General features: G+C 38.7%; 3 protein-coding genes across 7 annotated transcripts; 1 reads left to right on the forward strand and 2 right to left on the reverse strand.

The window, feature by feature from the left end:
• The first annotated feature begins 428 nt into the window (after positions 1-428).
• On the forward strand, positions 429-5,652 carry hdhd5 (haloacid dehalogenase like hydrolase domain containing 5). The gene is made up of 8 exons (XM_059334972.1): positions 429-771; positions 1,074-1,277; positions 1,384-1,496; positions 1,919-2,012; positions 2,096-2,129; positions 2,217-2,391; positions 2,860-3,048; positions 4,089-5,652. The coding sequence occupies exons 1-8, from the start codon at positions 661-663 to the stop codon at positions 4,510-4,512; spliced, it is 1,344 nt and encodes a 447-aa protein (XP_059190955.1). The 5' UTR covers positions 429-660; the 3' UTR covers positions 4,513-5,652.
• On the reverse strand, positions 5,551-11,042 carry LOC131973121 (ras-related protein Rab-19). 5 transcript variants are annotated; one of them, XM_059334984.1, is made up of 6 exons: positions 10,958-11,029; positions 10,478-10,581; positions 9,968-10,065; positions 9,184-9,372; positions 7,429-7,612; positions 5,551-6,241 (listed from the first exon to the last, which is right to left on the reverse strand). In XM_059334984.1, the coding sequence occupies exons 3-6, from the start codon at positions 10,016-10,018 to the stop codon at positions 5,967-5,969; spliced, it is 699 nt and encodes a 232-aa protein (XP_059190967.1). In that variant the 5' UTR covers positions 10,019-10,065; positions 10,478-10,581; positions 10,958-11,029; the 3' UTR covers positions 5,551-5,966. The 5 variants fall into 5 exon arrangements, with proteins under 5 accessions (XP_059190967.1, XP_059190966.1, XP_059190963.1 ...); XM_059334983.1 differs by having other exon boundaries at positions 9,968-10,589; positions 10,958-11,042; XM_059334980.1 differs by having other exon boundaries at positions 10,478-11,035.
• Positions 11,043-11,292: 250 nt separating this feature from the next.
• Positions 11,293-14,270, reverse strand: ccdc34 (coiled-coil domain containing 34). The gene is made up of 7 exons (XM_059334974.1): positions 14,138-14,270; positions 13,270-13,528; positions 13,002-13,146; positions 12,709-12,816; positions 12,403-12,561; positions 12,153-12,282; positions 11,293-11,937 (listed from the first exon to the last, which is right to left on the reverse strand). The coding sequence occupies exons 2-7, from the start codon at positions 13,524-13,526 to the stop codon at positions 11,735-11,737; spliced, it is 1,002 nt and encodes a 333-aa protein (XP_059190957.1). The 5' UTR covers positions 13,527-13,528; positions 14,138-14,270; the 3' UTR covers positions 11,293-11,734.
• Positions 14,271-16,284: the final 2,014 nt, after the last annotated feature.

Here is a 16,284-nt window from a genome sequence, read left to right on the forward strand (position 1 = left end):
TGTGCATTATACTGTATATAACTATCAAACATATTTCAATTTCCATTTTATTTTAACCAAAGATTTGAGTCATAAGTGGAAAGAACGGTCATATCATCTCAAAGGGAATAGAAGAGAAAATTAGTAAATAAACAATGAAATTAGATAAAGGCTAATTTTATTTGATAACATTTATAAATTAAAGAGTAAACAGTTAATATTTTCGACAAACAGCATTTCCAATTAAATAAATCTAACATGACTTTTACATCTTACAGAAAGTCAATTGTGTTGAAAATGAAAATTGTGATATAAGATTTAATAATATTAATTACTAAGAAAAAAAATGTTTCACTTTGTGGTTAAGTTTCAGTTGTGAAGTGAGTGATTTAGTTTCATTTCATTTAAACTCCAGTCATAAACAAATCTTAACAGTTTCCGGCAGATAACCGGCACTGCGCATGCGCATTCATTGTCTTCAGCGGTTTCTGTTGTTTGTTGAATGATGGCAGCTACTCTGACTTCAGCAGGAGGACATAGCGCAAAGTTTAGTGTTGACTCTGTTTGAGGTACCATGACCCATTCCTGCAGTCGTCAGTAGACCGTTACCGTTAGCTCAGCTAAAGCTAGCTCAGCTCCGTTGTTTACCTGCCGGCTTTTACACACAAAGTGCCTGGAGAAATGCAGAGAATAAGCTCTTTGAAAACCGGTTGGCAGCTGCTGAAGTCTTGCTGTGAAGGAGCAGCAAAACAAGTTAAAACATCGTCTTCGGCCTCACGAAATTATAGCCATGTAAGTGAATGTTCTCAAACTTTATTTAAATTAACATATTTTTACACATGCTTACTAGGGTGTTTGGCATACAGCAGTTTCATCCTCAGTACTATGTTCATTTATTAATGAGTTATCTACTCCAATAAAACTGTGCTTTGTAATTGATATACTCTGGGAACAAAGTCCTCCATAGTTCCATGTGTCTGAAGTGACGAGATCATGATGACTGATCGACCTGTATTGTCGCAGCAAGTTAATGAACAGCCCCATGTTTTCATACTGCACATGCCACTACTCTTTGGTCCCTGCTCCCTCTTCAGGGCTCCAGCTCCTTCGGGCTCCTCTTTGACATTGATGGGGTTCTGGTGCGGGGCAGGACACCGATCCCTGCAGCCAAGGAGTGCTTCAGGGACCTGGTGGACCGCAACGGGAAATACAGGGTGCCTGTTGTGTTTGTCACCAATGCTGGGAACTGCATGAGGCAGACCAAAGCTGAGCATCTGTCAGACATGCTTGATGTGGAGGTAAACATTTAACATTAAATTACTGGAAGTGTCGCTTGTCTTTTGTTTGTTTTTTGTTTGTCTTTTGTTTGTTTTTTTCCACTCTGACATCCATCTTCTTTCTTAGGTGTCTCCAGACCAGGTGATGCTGTCCCACAGTCCTCTGCGAATGTTCACCCAGTTCCACAAGATGCGTGTGCTGGTGTCGGGACAGGGGCCTATCGAAGAGGTTGCACACAAGTATCCTGTCTTATATCAAGGATATATTATATCTAGGTTTCTGCAGTCCCTCTGGATGTTGACCTTAAAGCATGCATGTTCTGTTTATTTAGTGCAGTTTTGTTCATGTTCCACTTTGTTATCAGGACTTGATCTTTGCACCCTTTGTTTCCATTTGCTTTCTGACTGTCTCAGTTAAGCCCTTTTTTTATTATTAATTGAAGTGATTTTTGAAGCCTTGGATTTAATTTACACTTTCTTTTCTAAACAAGAATAGCCAGTGGTTAATTAATTTCTAATATATAAAGAAATATAGTAAATTATAGAATGAAACATTCCCATTGTGATATCTGAGATTTTTTATTAGATCAAAGTATTTACTCAGTATGTGTTTTGTGGCTCATAACTCATCTTGTGTTTGACTTTAACACACCAAACACCAGCCTGGGCTTTCAGGATGTTATTACTATAGATACCCTCAGAGATGCATATCCTCTTCTAGACGTTGTAGACCACAACAGAAGGCCCAAAGACAGTGTAAGTTGTATCAATACTGAAGCCAGTATATGTCACTCACAGATGAGTGAGATATCTTACTGATCATGCATAATGTCTTACAGATTCCACCCACCAAAGGCTTACGACCAATAGATGGTATGTTTCCACACAGTCAACATCGTCCCTATAAGTTTATAAGCTGTTTTTTATGTCATAATCTTATCAGCCTGTTTGTTCCTTCAGCTGTCATCTTATTTGGTGAGCCAATCAGATGGGAGACGAACCTCCAGCTGATCGTTGACGTGCTCCTGACAAATGGGAACCCGGACAATACCTGGAATTCGATGCAGTACCCTCACATCCCGGTCCTGGCCTGTAACATGGACCTGCTGTGGATGGCCGAGGCAAAGAATCCCAGGTACAGTATGTGTGTCTCAAGTATATACACACACATAAGAGAGTGCATCACAGGCTGACACAACATTAAAGCGTGTGAATGTCACTACAGTGTCATTATACTGAATGTATACGTGTCTGAGCATGGAGGCCAACCAGGAAGTGCCTTAAGCCTGCCATCTACCAAAAATTCCAGCAGGGGGTGCCATGTTTGGCTGCAAAAAAATCTGCCCATTCATTTCAGTGCAAAATTTGAAAACTTGTCACTTGATTTATTACCTCAGAAATCTTTTTCAGGACAACACTATGGTCTCAATCGCTAGTCAAAAATGATCTTCAAGACAATTTGATATCAATAGTTCTAATAATGGCCCCATTTAGAAGAAAATAGAAGAACACACACATAAGAGAGTGCATCACAGCCTGACACAACAATAAAGTGTGTGAATGTCACTACAGTGTCATTATACTGAATGTTCCTGTCTCACAGGTTTGGGCATGGCATGTTCCTGGTGTCCTTAGAGAGCCTGTACAAGAAGGTCACAGGCTATGACTTGAAGTACGAGGCTCTGATTGGTAAACCCAGTGTGGTGACTTATAACTACGCTGAGCTGCTGATTAGACAGCAGGCTGAGGGACTCGGCTGGACTACACCTGTGAAGAGGCTGTATGCTATAGGGTGAGTCAGACTTCTCTTGACTTTTGACCTACATTTCAGAATGATGCTGTTTGTCCTTTTGCCTAACACCAAAACTTAGATTTAAAAATAAAAGCTCCTTTTAACGGCCCCATATTTAAAGAAGTTTATGTCTTATGTTTTTTTATTTCAAAGCAGGTCTAGATGCTGTATAAGAAAAGTCAGTATGTTTACATGACACTTGAAAAAACAAATTATTGCCTTAATCCAACTATAACTGGACAACTGAAGTGCATGTAAACGTGTTTGTCCGTCTTTTGTCGGAGTTCTCCAACTCCGATTAAGACACCCAGATAATGCGATTGGAATAGGATTTTCGCAAACATGTATGACAAGACAATGCATATGCGCATGCTCCACCCCCCGCACTAGCGTATGACCCCAGAACAATAAAAAAGGTCGCAGTAGCCGGTCGCAGAAGGTCCGAGTCAATAGCAATTGCAAAGTGTCGAACTGAAGACAGGCTACTGTTGTAGCCCTCCACAGCGTCCGGCGTTCTTGTCTGTCCCTCAAAATCGCCATCCATCTTGTTCCAAAACGATGGTTTCCCGCCTTTCTCCACTTGTTTATTATGAGGTGATAGGTCAACTGGAAAGGGAGGCGTATCAACCCGCTGAAACAGCGCATATCGCCACCTAGTGTTGAGGAGGACTCCAAAACTCAAATTTTAAGCATAGCTTGATTAAACTAGATTAGATTGACTTTATTAATCCCACAGCAGGGACATTTCTTTGTTTAAGCCGACCACACAAATTTCACACAAAATTTAAGATAAATATACAATGTACACAAGTGTATACAATATACAATGTACTATATACAACTTAGTGCAAATTATATGCAAGAATGTGCAGAAGAGAAACTGTGCATGTAAACTCACTGAATGAAAGTATCAAAATGCTAAGTCCACAGAAAAATGAACACAGGTCATACTAGAAACTGTGTCTTTAAATCAGCCCTCTAACCTTCTGAAAGGTTATGATGTCCCCTTAAATGTGTTGTTACGCCATCTCTTTTTGTAGTGATAACCCCATGGCTGACATATACGGCGCCAACCTCTACAACCACTACCTTCAGACTTCTCGCCGTACCAGAGCCCAGATGCAGGCCAAGAGTGGTGGAGGAGGTGCGGACCCCTTGGCAGAAACTGTTGATGACTCCCGCAAAATGACATCAGCAGAACTAGGTGGTGCGTGCAGTGCGTACGGGGCAGAGGAGGACCTCCCCGAGGGCTGTAGCTCCATCCTGGTGTGCACAGGAGTATACAGCAGAGACCAGCAGGAGCTGCCCTCAGACCGAGCCGCCACTGTCACTGAGCAGCGCATCTTCCACGGTCACAGGGACTTCCGCTTCGACCCCAGCCTCACGCAGCCGTCCTTTATTGTTCAGGATGTGAAGGAGGCGGTGGAGCTGGTGTTTCAGCAGGAAGGCTGCTCTCTGAAGTAGGATGGGTGGCGCTCAAACAGTAGCTTCATCACACAGCCGTCCAGCTAACAGCTAGTGACCTTTAACCATTAGTAGCAGCAGGAGATTTTAGTGTGTTTTTTCACTAAGATATGTCTGTTATTATAATAGGAGGGATATAGCTGTTTCAGTGGCTTTTTTCTAAAGAGATTTTTTTTCAGTGCCATATAATCAGCTGCAAAAATACCAATATGCAGTTTTTACACTAAATATAGAAGAGTTGCGCCCATTTTAAGCTGGTCGTGTGTGGTAGTGTGTCACAGACTGCTGCAGCATTTTACATTTCATGAACAACACACACACCTCCCTGTTTCCACTGACTACCTGCTACCTTTATAAAGTCAAGTGTGTGTCCTTTCTTGCCTTTGTACAACTCGGTTTCTGTCACCTCTCTAGCTTTTTTTTAACGCACACAGATTGTGTGTAAGTGTAGGTGTTGAGTTACGTGGATATTCACTCCACTCAGATTTTTATAGTATCTGTAGGTTAATGGATGAGAGTTGAAACAAAGCTACATCTTAACCTGGGAAAAAGTCCAGCTTGATCCAGAAAGAGCTCTGTAAAGACACATCTGCTGGATCATCTGACACAACATGTCCAGATAAAGATGGATTTTATTATTTGCACAACTGTCTACCTAACTGGGTCATCTTGGCTTTTCCAAAACCAACAGGTCTTAACTAGACCAGTCCTGCTGTTTGTTTTTACTGCTATCATATTTCAGCTTGATTTGTTTTTAAGCTAGAGTGAATACATAACCACTAATGCTGATGAGATTAAGTTACCAGGTCTCACTTTAGTACCTCACCACTTTTGATTTTAAACTTGAACAACAAATACGGTCATTTTATTTTAGTATTTTATGAAACGGTTAAAATTATATGTACCACAGTTTCAGTAGGAAAAGGTGCTATTGTTCTGTCAAATGGAAATGTGTTGAAAATCTTATGCAGGGTTAATGTAAATGTCTGTCAGAGAAGGATTTTGTGGGAGACAAATGTATTTAAAGTTGCAGCAATAGTGAAAATTTCACAATGTACTGCTTTATTATATATATATGGTTTGTAAGGTGTCAACTAAGGGTTTAAAACTGTGTACTGAAGAAGACCTACAATATGAAAGAACAATTAAAAAGGATGAATGACACAAAAAGTTGCCTGTCGAGTGAAAACATTGTGTATACTGTTGTACAATCTGAGCACAGAGTCTTCCAGCAGAGGTGCCATTTGTAATGCTGGAGTCACTTTACACATTCAGCAGCAGTTATCCCAAGAAGAATATTACAAAAATCCATTTGATAAGCAGCCACCATTTAAAACCTGTTACTAATCCTCCAAACTGTATAAATATTAAAAGTCAAAATATGTACATTTGTAGTTTCTCTTAAATTGTCAACACTACTTTTCAAACATAAACACGTCCCTGCTTCAGTCCACTCAGCACCCACACTTTTTATCTGAAGACGCAGTGCCGTGGACCGGATGGGAGCTGTTACTCAACATGAACTCAGGCAAGTCTCGGGAAATCTCGTTCATGATGGTCATGCCGTTGCGTGCCAGCAACTCCCGGGCCATGAGGACGAAGGCCGCCTCCACGTTCTGAGCCTCCTTGGCTGAGGTTTCCAGTGCAGCCAGCGCACCGTTGTTTTCTGCCAGAGTGCACGCATCCTCGAACAACACCTGCCTCTGAGCTTGAAGGTCTGATTTATTACCTGTTAGGATGAATAGAACAGGAAGTGTTGAAAACAGAAGTGGAGGAAATATCTGTATGGCGGGCATGGAATTTAGAGCACAATGTTGATCTGAAAAGAAAACACTGAGGCTTTGACAGTTAACACAGGTCAAATCTATCAAAAGAGCAAATTACCAAAAGCACAATTAAATACGTATATTTTATTATCAATCTATGACATGTAATCTGACACTTTCATTGTTTCATCGATAAAATTTACAGAAAATGTTTCACAGTTTACCAGATCCCAATATGATTTATTGATATTACTGGATTTCTGTGACCAACCAACAGTACTATAAGTAGTTTACAATCTTATAAGACAAGGAAAAGCATCATATCCTTTATTTGAATGGCTGGAACCAGACAGTGTTGAGCATTTTTGCTTAAGGATAAATTGATTTTCAAAATAAGGGATGCACAGATCACATACAGATATCAGGCCGGTACTGACACAAGTAACTTGATAAGGTTTTGTGACGATGGGCCCAATCTATTCAAATCAAATCTATGTTTATATTTTATATGTAAATTATATACTGGGATATTAATTCCTGTTTAACTTCCGACCAAATTGGTGCTGCGTTAACAGCTTTGCACTTCAATTCCTGTTACCTTTAAAGATGTCTTTATCAAGGTGCTGGTGCACTATTCATCACTGTAATAATAAATAACAGTTCAGTGCATTTTATCTATGTATGTATGCATTTATTTACTATATTAGACTTAGTTTTTTAAGTCAAGTCGGATGCTGCCTTACACATAAAAGAATGATCCCAGTCACCTCCACACAGTGAGCCATGTAGCTTATTAATTAAACACTGGTCTAGGATCAGTACTCGGTATCAGCTAAAGGCTAGAGCTCACATATCTGAAAAAATTGGACCAGTGCATCCCAATAAATAGCTTTATAATTTTCTGTCAGCTGACATATAATTTAATCTACTGACTGTTTCAGCTAAACAGACCAGCCGTCCAAATCCGAGATATTCAGCTTATAATGATATAAAAGCTGCAACCAGAGAATGACAGGTTGGTACATGAGTTTAGAAAATGAAAAAGGTACAGATTGTCTGTCAGATAAAAAAAAAAAAAGATTGGTAACCACTGGTTTGCAGTGGGGGTTTAATAATCAACATAAAAGCAACTAATTTTCACTCTACTTACCGATGAGGATCAGTACCACACTGGCAGCTCCAAACTGCTCCACTTCCCTGATCCAGTGAGTAACAGATTCAAATGTGTTGCGACGTGTGATGTCATAGGCCACCATGGCCCCGTGGGCGCTGCGGTAGTAGCTCTGAGTTATGGTGCGGAAACGCTCCTGTCCTGCTGTGTCCCACACCTGCATCTGCAAAAACAACACAGAGCACAAATCCATCGAACATGACTGAAAGCAACTACAAGACATTATTAACCCTTTATCAGGCAAAGAACTATATTTGGTGACTTCAGGTAATATTTCGAGAAAAAAGTTGCAAATTCACTAGATTAAAGTGGCAAATCTACAAGAAAAAAAGTCACAGATTTAAGAGATTTAAAGTGGCAAATCTGCGCTAAAATGGTCGCAGATTTACGAGGAAAAAGTGGGAAAAAAGCAACTTTTTTTCTCCCAGATTCACCACTTTAAATCTCATAAATCTACGCATTTTTTTCCTTGTAGATTTGCCACTTTAATCTGGTAAACTTTTTTCTCAAAATATTATTTTCGTATGTTTTTTTATACATTCTGTCAGAATGTAATATCCTCCAATATTCTCTAGGGTTGAAATTTGGAATTTGCAATTATTTCAATGAGTGCCTATTAAGGGTTACAGTGGTGAATCTGGGAGAAAAAAGTTGTTTTTTTCTCCCACTTTTTTCTCGTAAATCTGCGACTTTTTTCGCGCAGATTTGCCACTTTATATCTCTTAAATCTGCAACTTTTTTTCTTGTAAATTTGCCACTTTAATCTAGTAAATTTAGTAACTAACTAGTAACTTTTTTCTCGAAATATTACCTGAAGTTACAAAATATAGTTCTTTGCCTGATAAAGGGTTAACTGGTTACAAAACAGTCTCAATTTAATAATGAAGCCTTGATATGACCTTCATGAGCAAACAAAACCATTAGTGAGAAGGTTAGCTATTTCTATGTAGTTATTCCTAACTCCTGTCCCTGAAACGATTTACAGCATGCAGACCATAAGAGCCTATGTCTACATTTTCCCATGCACAGTGAGTTGTATGTTTCGCCAGTTAAAAGGAAGCATAAGGAGATTTTCCTTTAGGGATTTTTTTATGAACAGCAAAGAGAAAAAGAAAATGATTGCCTGAAGAACAAAAAAAAAGGGACAGTGATAGAGCACGGGCGAAAAGATGAGATCAAGAACTTTTTGACACAAGGCAGTGGTGCTCATGGAAGGGAAACAGTTCCGCTTTTGTCCACAGGGGGCGCCAAAAGCAACAGAAAATTAAAATACCTTATAGTTGCTTTGAATTGTTCCTGGAGGTGTGTTGCCTATCTTCAAAACACACTTCATACATAATTCAGACATGCTGTAAAGTCTAACAGCGATCAGTTCTTTTCGAAACATGCTTGTGCACACAACCCTAAACTAATTAGCATAACAAGACATTCATGCAGTTACCAAATCAAACACACCCAGAAAGCTAACACACAGATGGTGCCATTTGAAGGAAGCAGTGAGGCACACCTCTTTCTCGAAGTTTTATTAACTGAAACAGGCAAAGGGATTATTTACTTTAAGACAAGAGTAGATACAGACACGTCTCACATATCTTTTTTTTTGCAGAATATGTCCATGATCAAATGTAATCATGTGTTTGGAAATGACAAGCTGTGATCTAGGAATATGTCTGAGCATAACTGAACTTCTAAATGAAAAAAGAGTGAAACAAAGGCAGAGTGGATGTCACCTACCTTCACCTTCTTGCCATCGATATCCAGGGTACGAACAGTAAAGTCGACCCCAATGGTGTTTTGCTGCTTCTCAATGAATATGCCAGACTTGAAGCTCTGGACCACACAGGTCTTCCCCACATCTGAATCCCCAACCAGGATGATTTTGAAAAGAAAGTCGAAAGAGTCCTCTATGTCTGGCCCTGCAGACTGCATGGTGAAGGGAGGAATATATACACAAAAACACACACTGAGGCTTAAACACTAGATCCACGACCTCTGTGCCTCTATGCAACAGAACTGGTTCCTTCTGAGTTGTGTCAATAAAAACAGAGACTGTTTACAGACACTGCAGTCATATCCTTGTCAGAAAAAAGGGCACATCTTAAGCTTAATACAAGCTGTAGTAACAATTTGTTTGGCTCCAGCTAAATATGTGTGATCCACAGGTAAAGTTGTTCTAGTCAGAGATTTAGAAAAAAAATGAGAAAAAACATCAAAAAAAGATGAATAATTTCACTGGTAAATCCACTTTTTATTCCAATAGTTTTCTTCTTTTGTCATTTTAAGCCGCATTCACAAACTCCAAAAGTAGCTTAATTATCCCATAGCAAAGTTCAACTTCCCTTTTTCCTGAAAATGAAAGTCAGCATCCAAAGTTGTTTCCATGTCGATGCTACAATATCGAACACATTCTTGAAAACACAAGTTTAGTGTGCACTGCTGCCCTTTAGACTGTCACTATCTGCCCTTTACACCTCTCCCCTCACTTTCATTCTGATACAATTATAGGCACGCCTCCTACCTGTCTTGGGAGGTGTGATCTCCAACTGCCAGCCCACCTGCACCACTGCATCCTGGGATATGGGTTTTCTACTCAGGCTCTGTAACCGTACACAACACCTGAAAGAGGAAGAAATAAAACTCAATGACCTGAACAGCATTCATTATGAAAACTACTGGCTCAGGCACAAATATGTAGATAGGGGCTAGGGGTAAACAGATTTAGACACTTTGAGCTCTAGTTTGTTTTATAACTAATTGGTTATGACTTACCATTTCAGTTAGACCAATTTAGAGTCAGAAATACACAGAAAGCCAAGGTGCTGGAGGCTGACATTGAAAAGAAGCATATATCTTTATGAAGACATATTTTGCTCACAAGACTCATTATGCAAATACCCTTGAGCAAACAGCTTAAACAATTTAAATTCTTCTGACAGTGTAAATACTTGACATTTATCTCAACTGTCCTTTGGACCCCAGGTTGTTTTTTGTACACTTAATGGAACACTTCATGCCCGAATTTACTTACCTGTCGTGCTTATTAATAATTCTAGATTGTTTTGGGGTGGCTTGGCGAGCGTTGGAGATATCGGTCTTGTCTCGAATATATGGGACTGGACGGAACTTGGTTGGCTGTGGTGCTCAAAATGAAAAGACATTTTAAAATACATAATCCAGTTACTCAAGACAATCCACAAGACGTTGTGAACAGTTTCATGTGGGAAATTGACTAGAAAGAAAATACACACAAAACAATCTAGATTAATAAATAGCACTACAGGCAAGACAAAAAATATGTATTTTTGATTTGGGGGTGAACTGTCCCTTTAAATATGCCCCTCACTATCAGCCCCCTTGCTGACTACTGTCAACTAACACATTCCACAGCACTCAACAACAGAAAGGGGTTAAGCACATAACAAGCAAGAACAAAACATGACCGACGCATTTACAGGATGTCGTTAAAGACCGTATAATCTAACATAAAGTGTAATTAAAATATTTTTACCTCAGGCTGCATACATCGATATCAGAGTGAGATGTTAAGACAGAATGAGCATACTGCTCTGAATCTGAATCAGTCTCTCCCTCTCTCTCTCCCTCTCCACCCCCTCACTTGTTCTGTCGTCATCTCAGCCCACAAGAACAAGGCACAGCTGGACACAGAACAATGAGTGAGTATGAGGGGCACTTGACCAAGCTGGGTCTATCTTTGGCTGTGACCACCAGCCACCTTCTTTCTGTAGTGTGGTTGTGTATGGTTGATGCTATATAAATGCAATTAAATGTGGTTGTGTTGGCCATGTAGTGATGTCACAGATAAGACAAGGACAACAGGGGAAATTATTCTGATAATGCCTCTTTTATCCAAATATATTTTCATCCAAGAGCAAATTGATTCAATAAATCAAAATAAAGTCCAGGCCTTTAAACGTCTAGCGATGGTAACATTCAAGTCAGATATTATGATATAAAAGCTGACTCAAGTATCAGAACAAATTACAGACATCTTGGTAAAATCATGTAAAAAATCATAAACATTCAGACATATACACACATTTTAGCTAATGCAATACTACAAAATTGCTCCAGTGTACAACATAACAAACTAAAATATAAATAATATGGTAGCTTAATGACCACATTCATATTAGTGAGCAGAAATACTTCTGTGATTCAGCAGTGTCTAAGTTCATGAGCTGTGGTGGGGTGGATGAGTGGTGAAGAAATCCTTTCTGATCCGTAACTAAGCTACCGCATCAGTCATAGATGTCGGTCTGCTGTGTCATCTCCTCTGCAGCAACTGTGCTGCACTGACAGAGTTTCTCAGTCTTAAAGCAGTGCAGGGGCTTTGCTGGCATTTTCTTTGTTTCTGAGGTTTCTTGACAGACGTTTTCTTGAGTGGTGTTTCTGGAGGAGGAACATGAATTGGTTTCCATGGGATTGGATTGTAGAAACTGGGGGATGGGTAGGATTTGTCATAGGGACCTGGAAGAAATCAAAGCAATAAAAACGGATTTACAAATATCATCTTGGCAAATTAAACAAATTAGCAATTAGTTACAATCACATTTCATGCAGCCTGAAACATATAACTATGATATTGCTACTGTTATAGATTTGATCACTTACTGTATATGTTTCAGTTAGTCAAACTTAATAAAACCTAGTTAACAATTCCCAGATTACAGAAATGACCTTACTTGTTGGGTAGCAAGGTGATTTTGGACTCGCTCTGCTTTTTTCATTGGCTCTTGCCAGCCAGTCTTGAAACTTCTGCTCTGCTTTTCTGTGGCGCTCTTTCTCCTGCTCCTCTTTCAGAGCAGCTTCCTCCTGTCAATATTAAAGGATCTATCAGTATGTGTCCATTTATGGCCACCAATAATAACACAACATTTGGTTTTACAATAGTTTAATTAAAAGCAGTATAGCTATTAAAAATATCCACATTACCTTCTCTTTCTTTTCCATTTCTATTTTTTCTTGGTTCTTCTTCTGCAGCCAGTCTCGGTACTTTTGTTGAGCTTTCTGTTCAATCTCCCTCCGTTTCTCCTGCTGCCTTTGTATCTCCTCCTCCACTTTGCTCAGTTTTAGCAGTTGCTCGTGCTTTTCCTTAGATTACAAGAAAAGACAAAAAAGACATGTCAGCATTGGATAGTGTAGCATTATTGTGTAATCAAACAATATTATGTCCAATAACAGCCAATCTGCAATGGTGCTTTGTGTGGTTTTACTGAATTTAAAGTGAAAGACATCTACCTGTTCTCTTTTCATCTTTAGCCATTCTTGGATCTTGTCCTCCATGACAATCTTTTTATGTGCCTGCTCCCTTTCCTGTTGTTCTTTTCTTTCTCTCTGTACCCGCTCCTAATTCAGGGGATATAAAATGTTTCACTTAATTTCAGACCGGATGCAATAAAAAAGTATGTATGGGAGAAAATAATGTGGAAATATAGAGAACATCAGGGAAGTATCCACTGCTGTGGTTATACAGCGATACAAATAAAAAGTAATTGTTTAATAACAAATAATAATAAGTAATTGTGGCTTGCCTCCTCTGCTTGTCTTTCCAATTTTAAACGTTCTTCTTTTGCTTTGTTCACCAGCCATATTTCCCATGCACTGAGAGTTGGTGAACTTGCAGGCTCCCCAGTTGCGTTCAACATCTTCACTGAAGGTGTTCTTGGTAGCTCACATCTATAACAACAGGATGTACAATTATACATATTCTATCTACACCATACTTAAATTCGTCTTCATTAAAAATGCAGTCTGTGGTCCGTTAAGAAAGTATGTCAAGCTTGAAAAATGCAACAGTACCTGACTGGTGAGACACTGAGTCTGGAGTTGTCGCTTTGCCTAGGTGAAGCTGGGCTGGGCTCCAGGTCTTCATCACTGTCAAAACTGTCATGATAGATGGGAGAGAGCAGAGAGAATGTGTCTTCCTCGTCGGTTAGGACGCCGTCGTCCATGCCCTTGAATGTGTCGTGATCTTTTCTCTGGCTAGTTTTGACAGGAGTCGAGCTGAAGCCCGTAGACGCAGAGGCAGGACAGGTCGGCATACTCCGTCCAGACATTACTAGCCGATGAAAAACACAAAGTCGACACGTGTATGTTTTCCATTAGTTGTGTGGCTTTCATCGGTTAAGTTATTTATTTACTTTTTAGAAACTTTATAAAGCAACATGGTGCAATACAAGACAATACACCAACATAACGCCGTCAGGGGGTTTCAACAATACAGAGGCAAGGTTTCATACAAAAACATTGTAAAGTGTACATAAATTCAGTTCAGTTTTTATAGCTTTCATGTTGGTAATTTCTTAATAGACTTAATATATTGTTTGGTTTCATTTTTAAAGACAAGAAAGAGAGGTTTTTGATTAGCGTAACGACATTTATGGATATGCCATTTGGCTTTTTATCGGTTAAGTAATGTCCGACAAACCTATGCAACTTTTAAGTGACACACAATACAAAAACATAACGTTTAAACGGTTAGCAAAGTTGGGCTAACGTAGCCTATGGAGACAGCTAGGGTTTGTTAGCTAACGTTAGCTAACAAGGCTTGAATATTTTCTAACGTGCTATTAACGTTTAATGCTAATTATTATGCCACCTTACTTCAAAGCGTATGTGCACACTGTCTCGTGCCCCTTGCAAGAAGTGTGAATATTTCGTAACCCACCTTTTTGGGTATATTTGAAGAAAAGTCTCGCTGTTGTGCTCGTCTCTGTTAGCAGCGTTGGAACTGATTTGCAAACAACTTTTTTTTACCCATGATACATCACGCCCCCACGCTCAACAGAACGCAGCTTCTATAACCATGGTGACGCTCGACGCGCTTGTTACTTTAACAGTTTTTCATTTTTCAAACGGCTTTTTTCCTGTCATCACTAATTAAGTGAGATAATTTGGATATTTCCATGTCGTCACCCTGTTAAAATAATCGCCTAAGTATTTTTTTCAAGTTTTGCAGGAAACACAAAAAACTTCACCAAAAGTGTAACATATGTCATTTATTGATCATTTCACTCAAACAGTATGTAACAAAGGATGGCTATTGGCATAGTAATAACACTGTGTGTAAATTATGTAACTTAAGAGAAATAAATGACTTTTTTTGAACATGCCTTTGTGGCTTAAGATATGGTAACACTTTATTTTGAAGGTGTCTGCATAAGAGTCACACAAGCCTGTCAGAAACATGACAAGTATCATGAGCATTAATGTTACTTCAAAGTGTCCTTAATGTTCATGACACATCCCATGTCATGTTTATGTCACTCTTATGTAGACACTTTCAAAATAAAGTGTTAACATATCTTGCTTAAGTCACAAAGGCATGTTCAAAAAATTGCCTAAGTCACATTTTATTTTGACTTAGGCATAATAAATCCGCTTAGGTCGCACACTTGACAGAGGCCATTATCTTAAAGGGGTAAAATCACATGATCTGATCAACTGAGGATGTAGGATGTTTTACCATAGGTGGCCGGCGTCATGAGGAGATGATTTAGGCAACAAAAAAAATTGGACAAAAATATTGCATGTCAAGTATATCACATAATGTAAAAAAAGGGATTGTATCTAGGGCCAAGTGTAATTTTTACATTATATTTTCCTACATCTCTCTGAATAAATTGCAATGTGAAAGCGGGATGCTGAATAGCTGACACATCGCTGCTATGCTGGCTTCAATGTGTCAGAAGTGGGATTTAAAGTAACTTGGTAGGTGTAAATGTGAATTGAATTAAGTTGTCTGTGAATATATAGCACATATGAACATGTATTTATATGTATATAAATGAAAATATTTATTTTAGATGTCAATGTGGACTTTCACTGTGTAAAACAAAGAATCATCTATCCACCAAATAGTGAAAAGTGCAATAAACAAAAGATTACATGTCCACTCTGTATACTGAGCTGCAATTGTGGCCATGTGACTGCTGTGTTTTTCTGCCCAGTGCTTGCCTGGGCTTTCCTTTTTGGTTATGCTTCAGACAATGAGTTTACTCCATACTGTAATAACAGACAGTCCACTGTTTATCTAGCCGCTCTGATCCAGTTGAAGTTAACTTGCCCTTTCACTTACTCTCACTTACTTAACATGATCAGTCTAATTACCAGCAGTCATTCCAACATGAGGTCATAAACTGTGGCGCTGCTTTCACAAAGACATGTGGCATTTTGTGTGTATATAATTACCTGCAGCAATAAATTATGTTCTTGTATTTTATGTCTTTTAATGCTATAGCCTACTTCTCAGGCAACATCATGTGCCCTTGAATTATTGATTATTATTGAATCTATGTCTCTGATTATTGTAAACTGATTAAAGATGAACTAGCAGATAAAGTTTTAAAATAAGTGCAGACAGCGAACAGCTAGTCTGGATTAGAGCCGCTGTGAGTTGGTGGTGGACGGATCTACTTCAGTAAAAGTAGCAATACTACACTGTATAAATACTCCATTATATATAAAAGTCCAGCATTAAAAACTTTTGTAATAAGTATTAACACCAAATAGACTTTAAGTATTAAAATCACTCATTATGCAAAATGTCCTGTTTCACAATCATGTTAATTGATTATAATTGTTTATGCATGTATGTATCATTTTGATGCTGCAGCTGGTAAATATTCGGCTAATTTTAACTATTTTACATAGTGCTGGGTAGATTAATATATACAGCATAATTTATTTGTTAATTACATTTTTGAATTAACAGTCAGAATTTGCAGAGTAACTAAACCTGGCAAATAAATTATGTGGATTTCCATCTGAAATTTAATGAAGAAGTATAAAGAAGAAGTATACAGTAGTATAAAA

Source organism: Centropristis striata, chromosome 6 (assembly GCF_030273125.1).
Source record: "Centropristis striata isolate RG_2023a ecotype Rhode Island chromosome 6, C.striata_1.0, whole genome shotgun sequence".
Taxonomy (NCBI): Eukaryota; Metazoa; Chordata; class Actinopteri; order Perciformes; family Serranidae; genus Centropristis; species Centropristis striata.

Excerpts from the sequence above, each read along its gene's own strand:
- LOC131973121 (XM_059334983.1), bottom strand. The coding sequence starts at position 10,018 with ATGCAGTGGTGCAGGTGGGCTGGCAGTTGGAGATCACACCTCCCAAGA. Across the intron at positions 9,373-9,967 it reads GATCACACCTCCCAAGACAG|TCTGCAGGGCCAGACATAGA; the intron begins GTAGGAGGCGTG and ends TTCACCATGCAG. Across the intron at positions 7,613-9,183 it reads TCGATGGCAAGAAGGTGAAG|ATGCAGGTGTGGGACACAGC; the intron begins GTAGGTGACATC and ends TTGTTTTTGCAG.
- ccdc34 (XM_059334974.1), bottom strand. The coding sequence starts at position 13,526 with ATGTCTGGACGGAGTATGCCGACCTGTCCTGCCTCTGCGTCTACGGGC. Across the intron at positions 12,817-13,001 it reads TGGAAAGACAAGCAGAGGAG|GAGCGGGTACAGAGAGAAAG; the intron begins GCAAGCCACAAT and ends CCCCTGAATTAG. Across the intron at positions 12,562-12,708 it reads TAAAGATGAAAAGAGAACAG|GAAAAGCACGAGCAACTGCT; the intron begins GTAGATGTCTTT and ends TTGTAATCTAAG.
- hdhd5 (XM_059334972.1), top strand. The coding sequence starts at position 661 with ATGCAGAGAATAAGCTCTTTGAAAACCGGTTGGCAGCTGCTGAAGTCT. Across the intron at positions 2,013-2,095 it reads ACAGAAGGCCCAAAGACAGT|ATTCCACCCACCAAAGGCTT; the intron begins GTAAGTTGTATC and ends AATGTCTTACAG. Across the intron at positions 3,049-4,088 it reads AAGAGGCTGTATGCTATAGG|TGATAACCCCATGGCTGACA; the intron begins GTGAGTCAGACT and ends CTCTTTTTGTAG.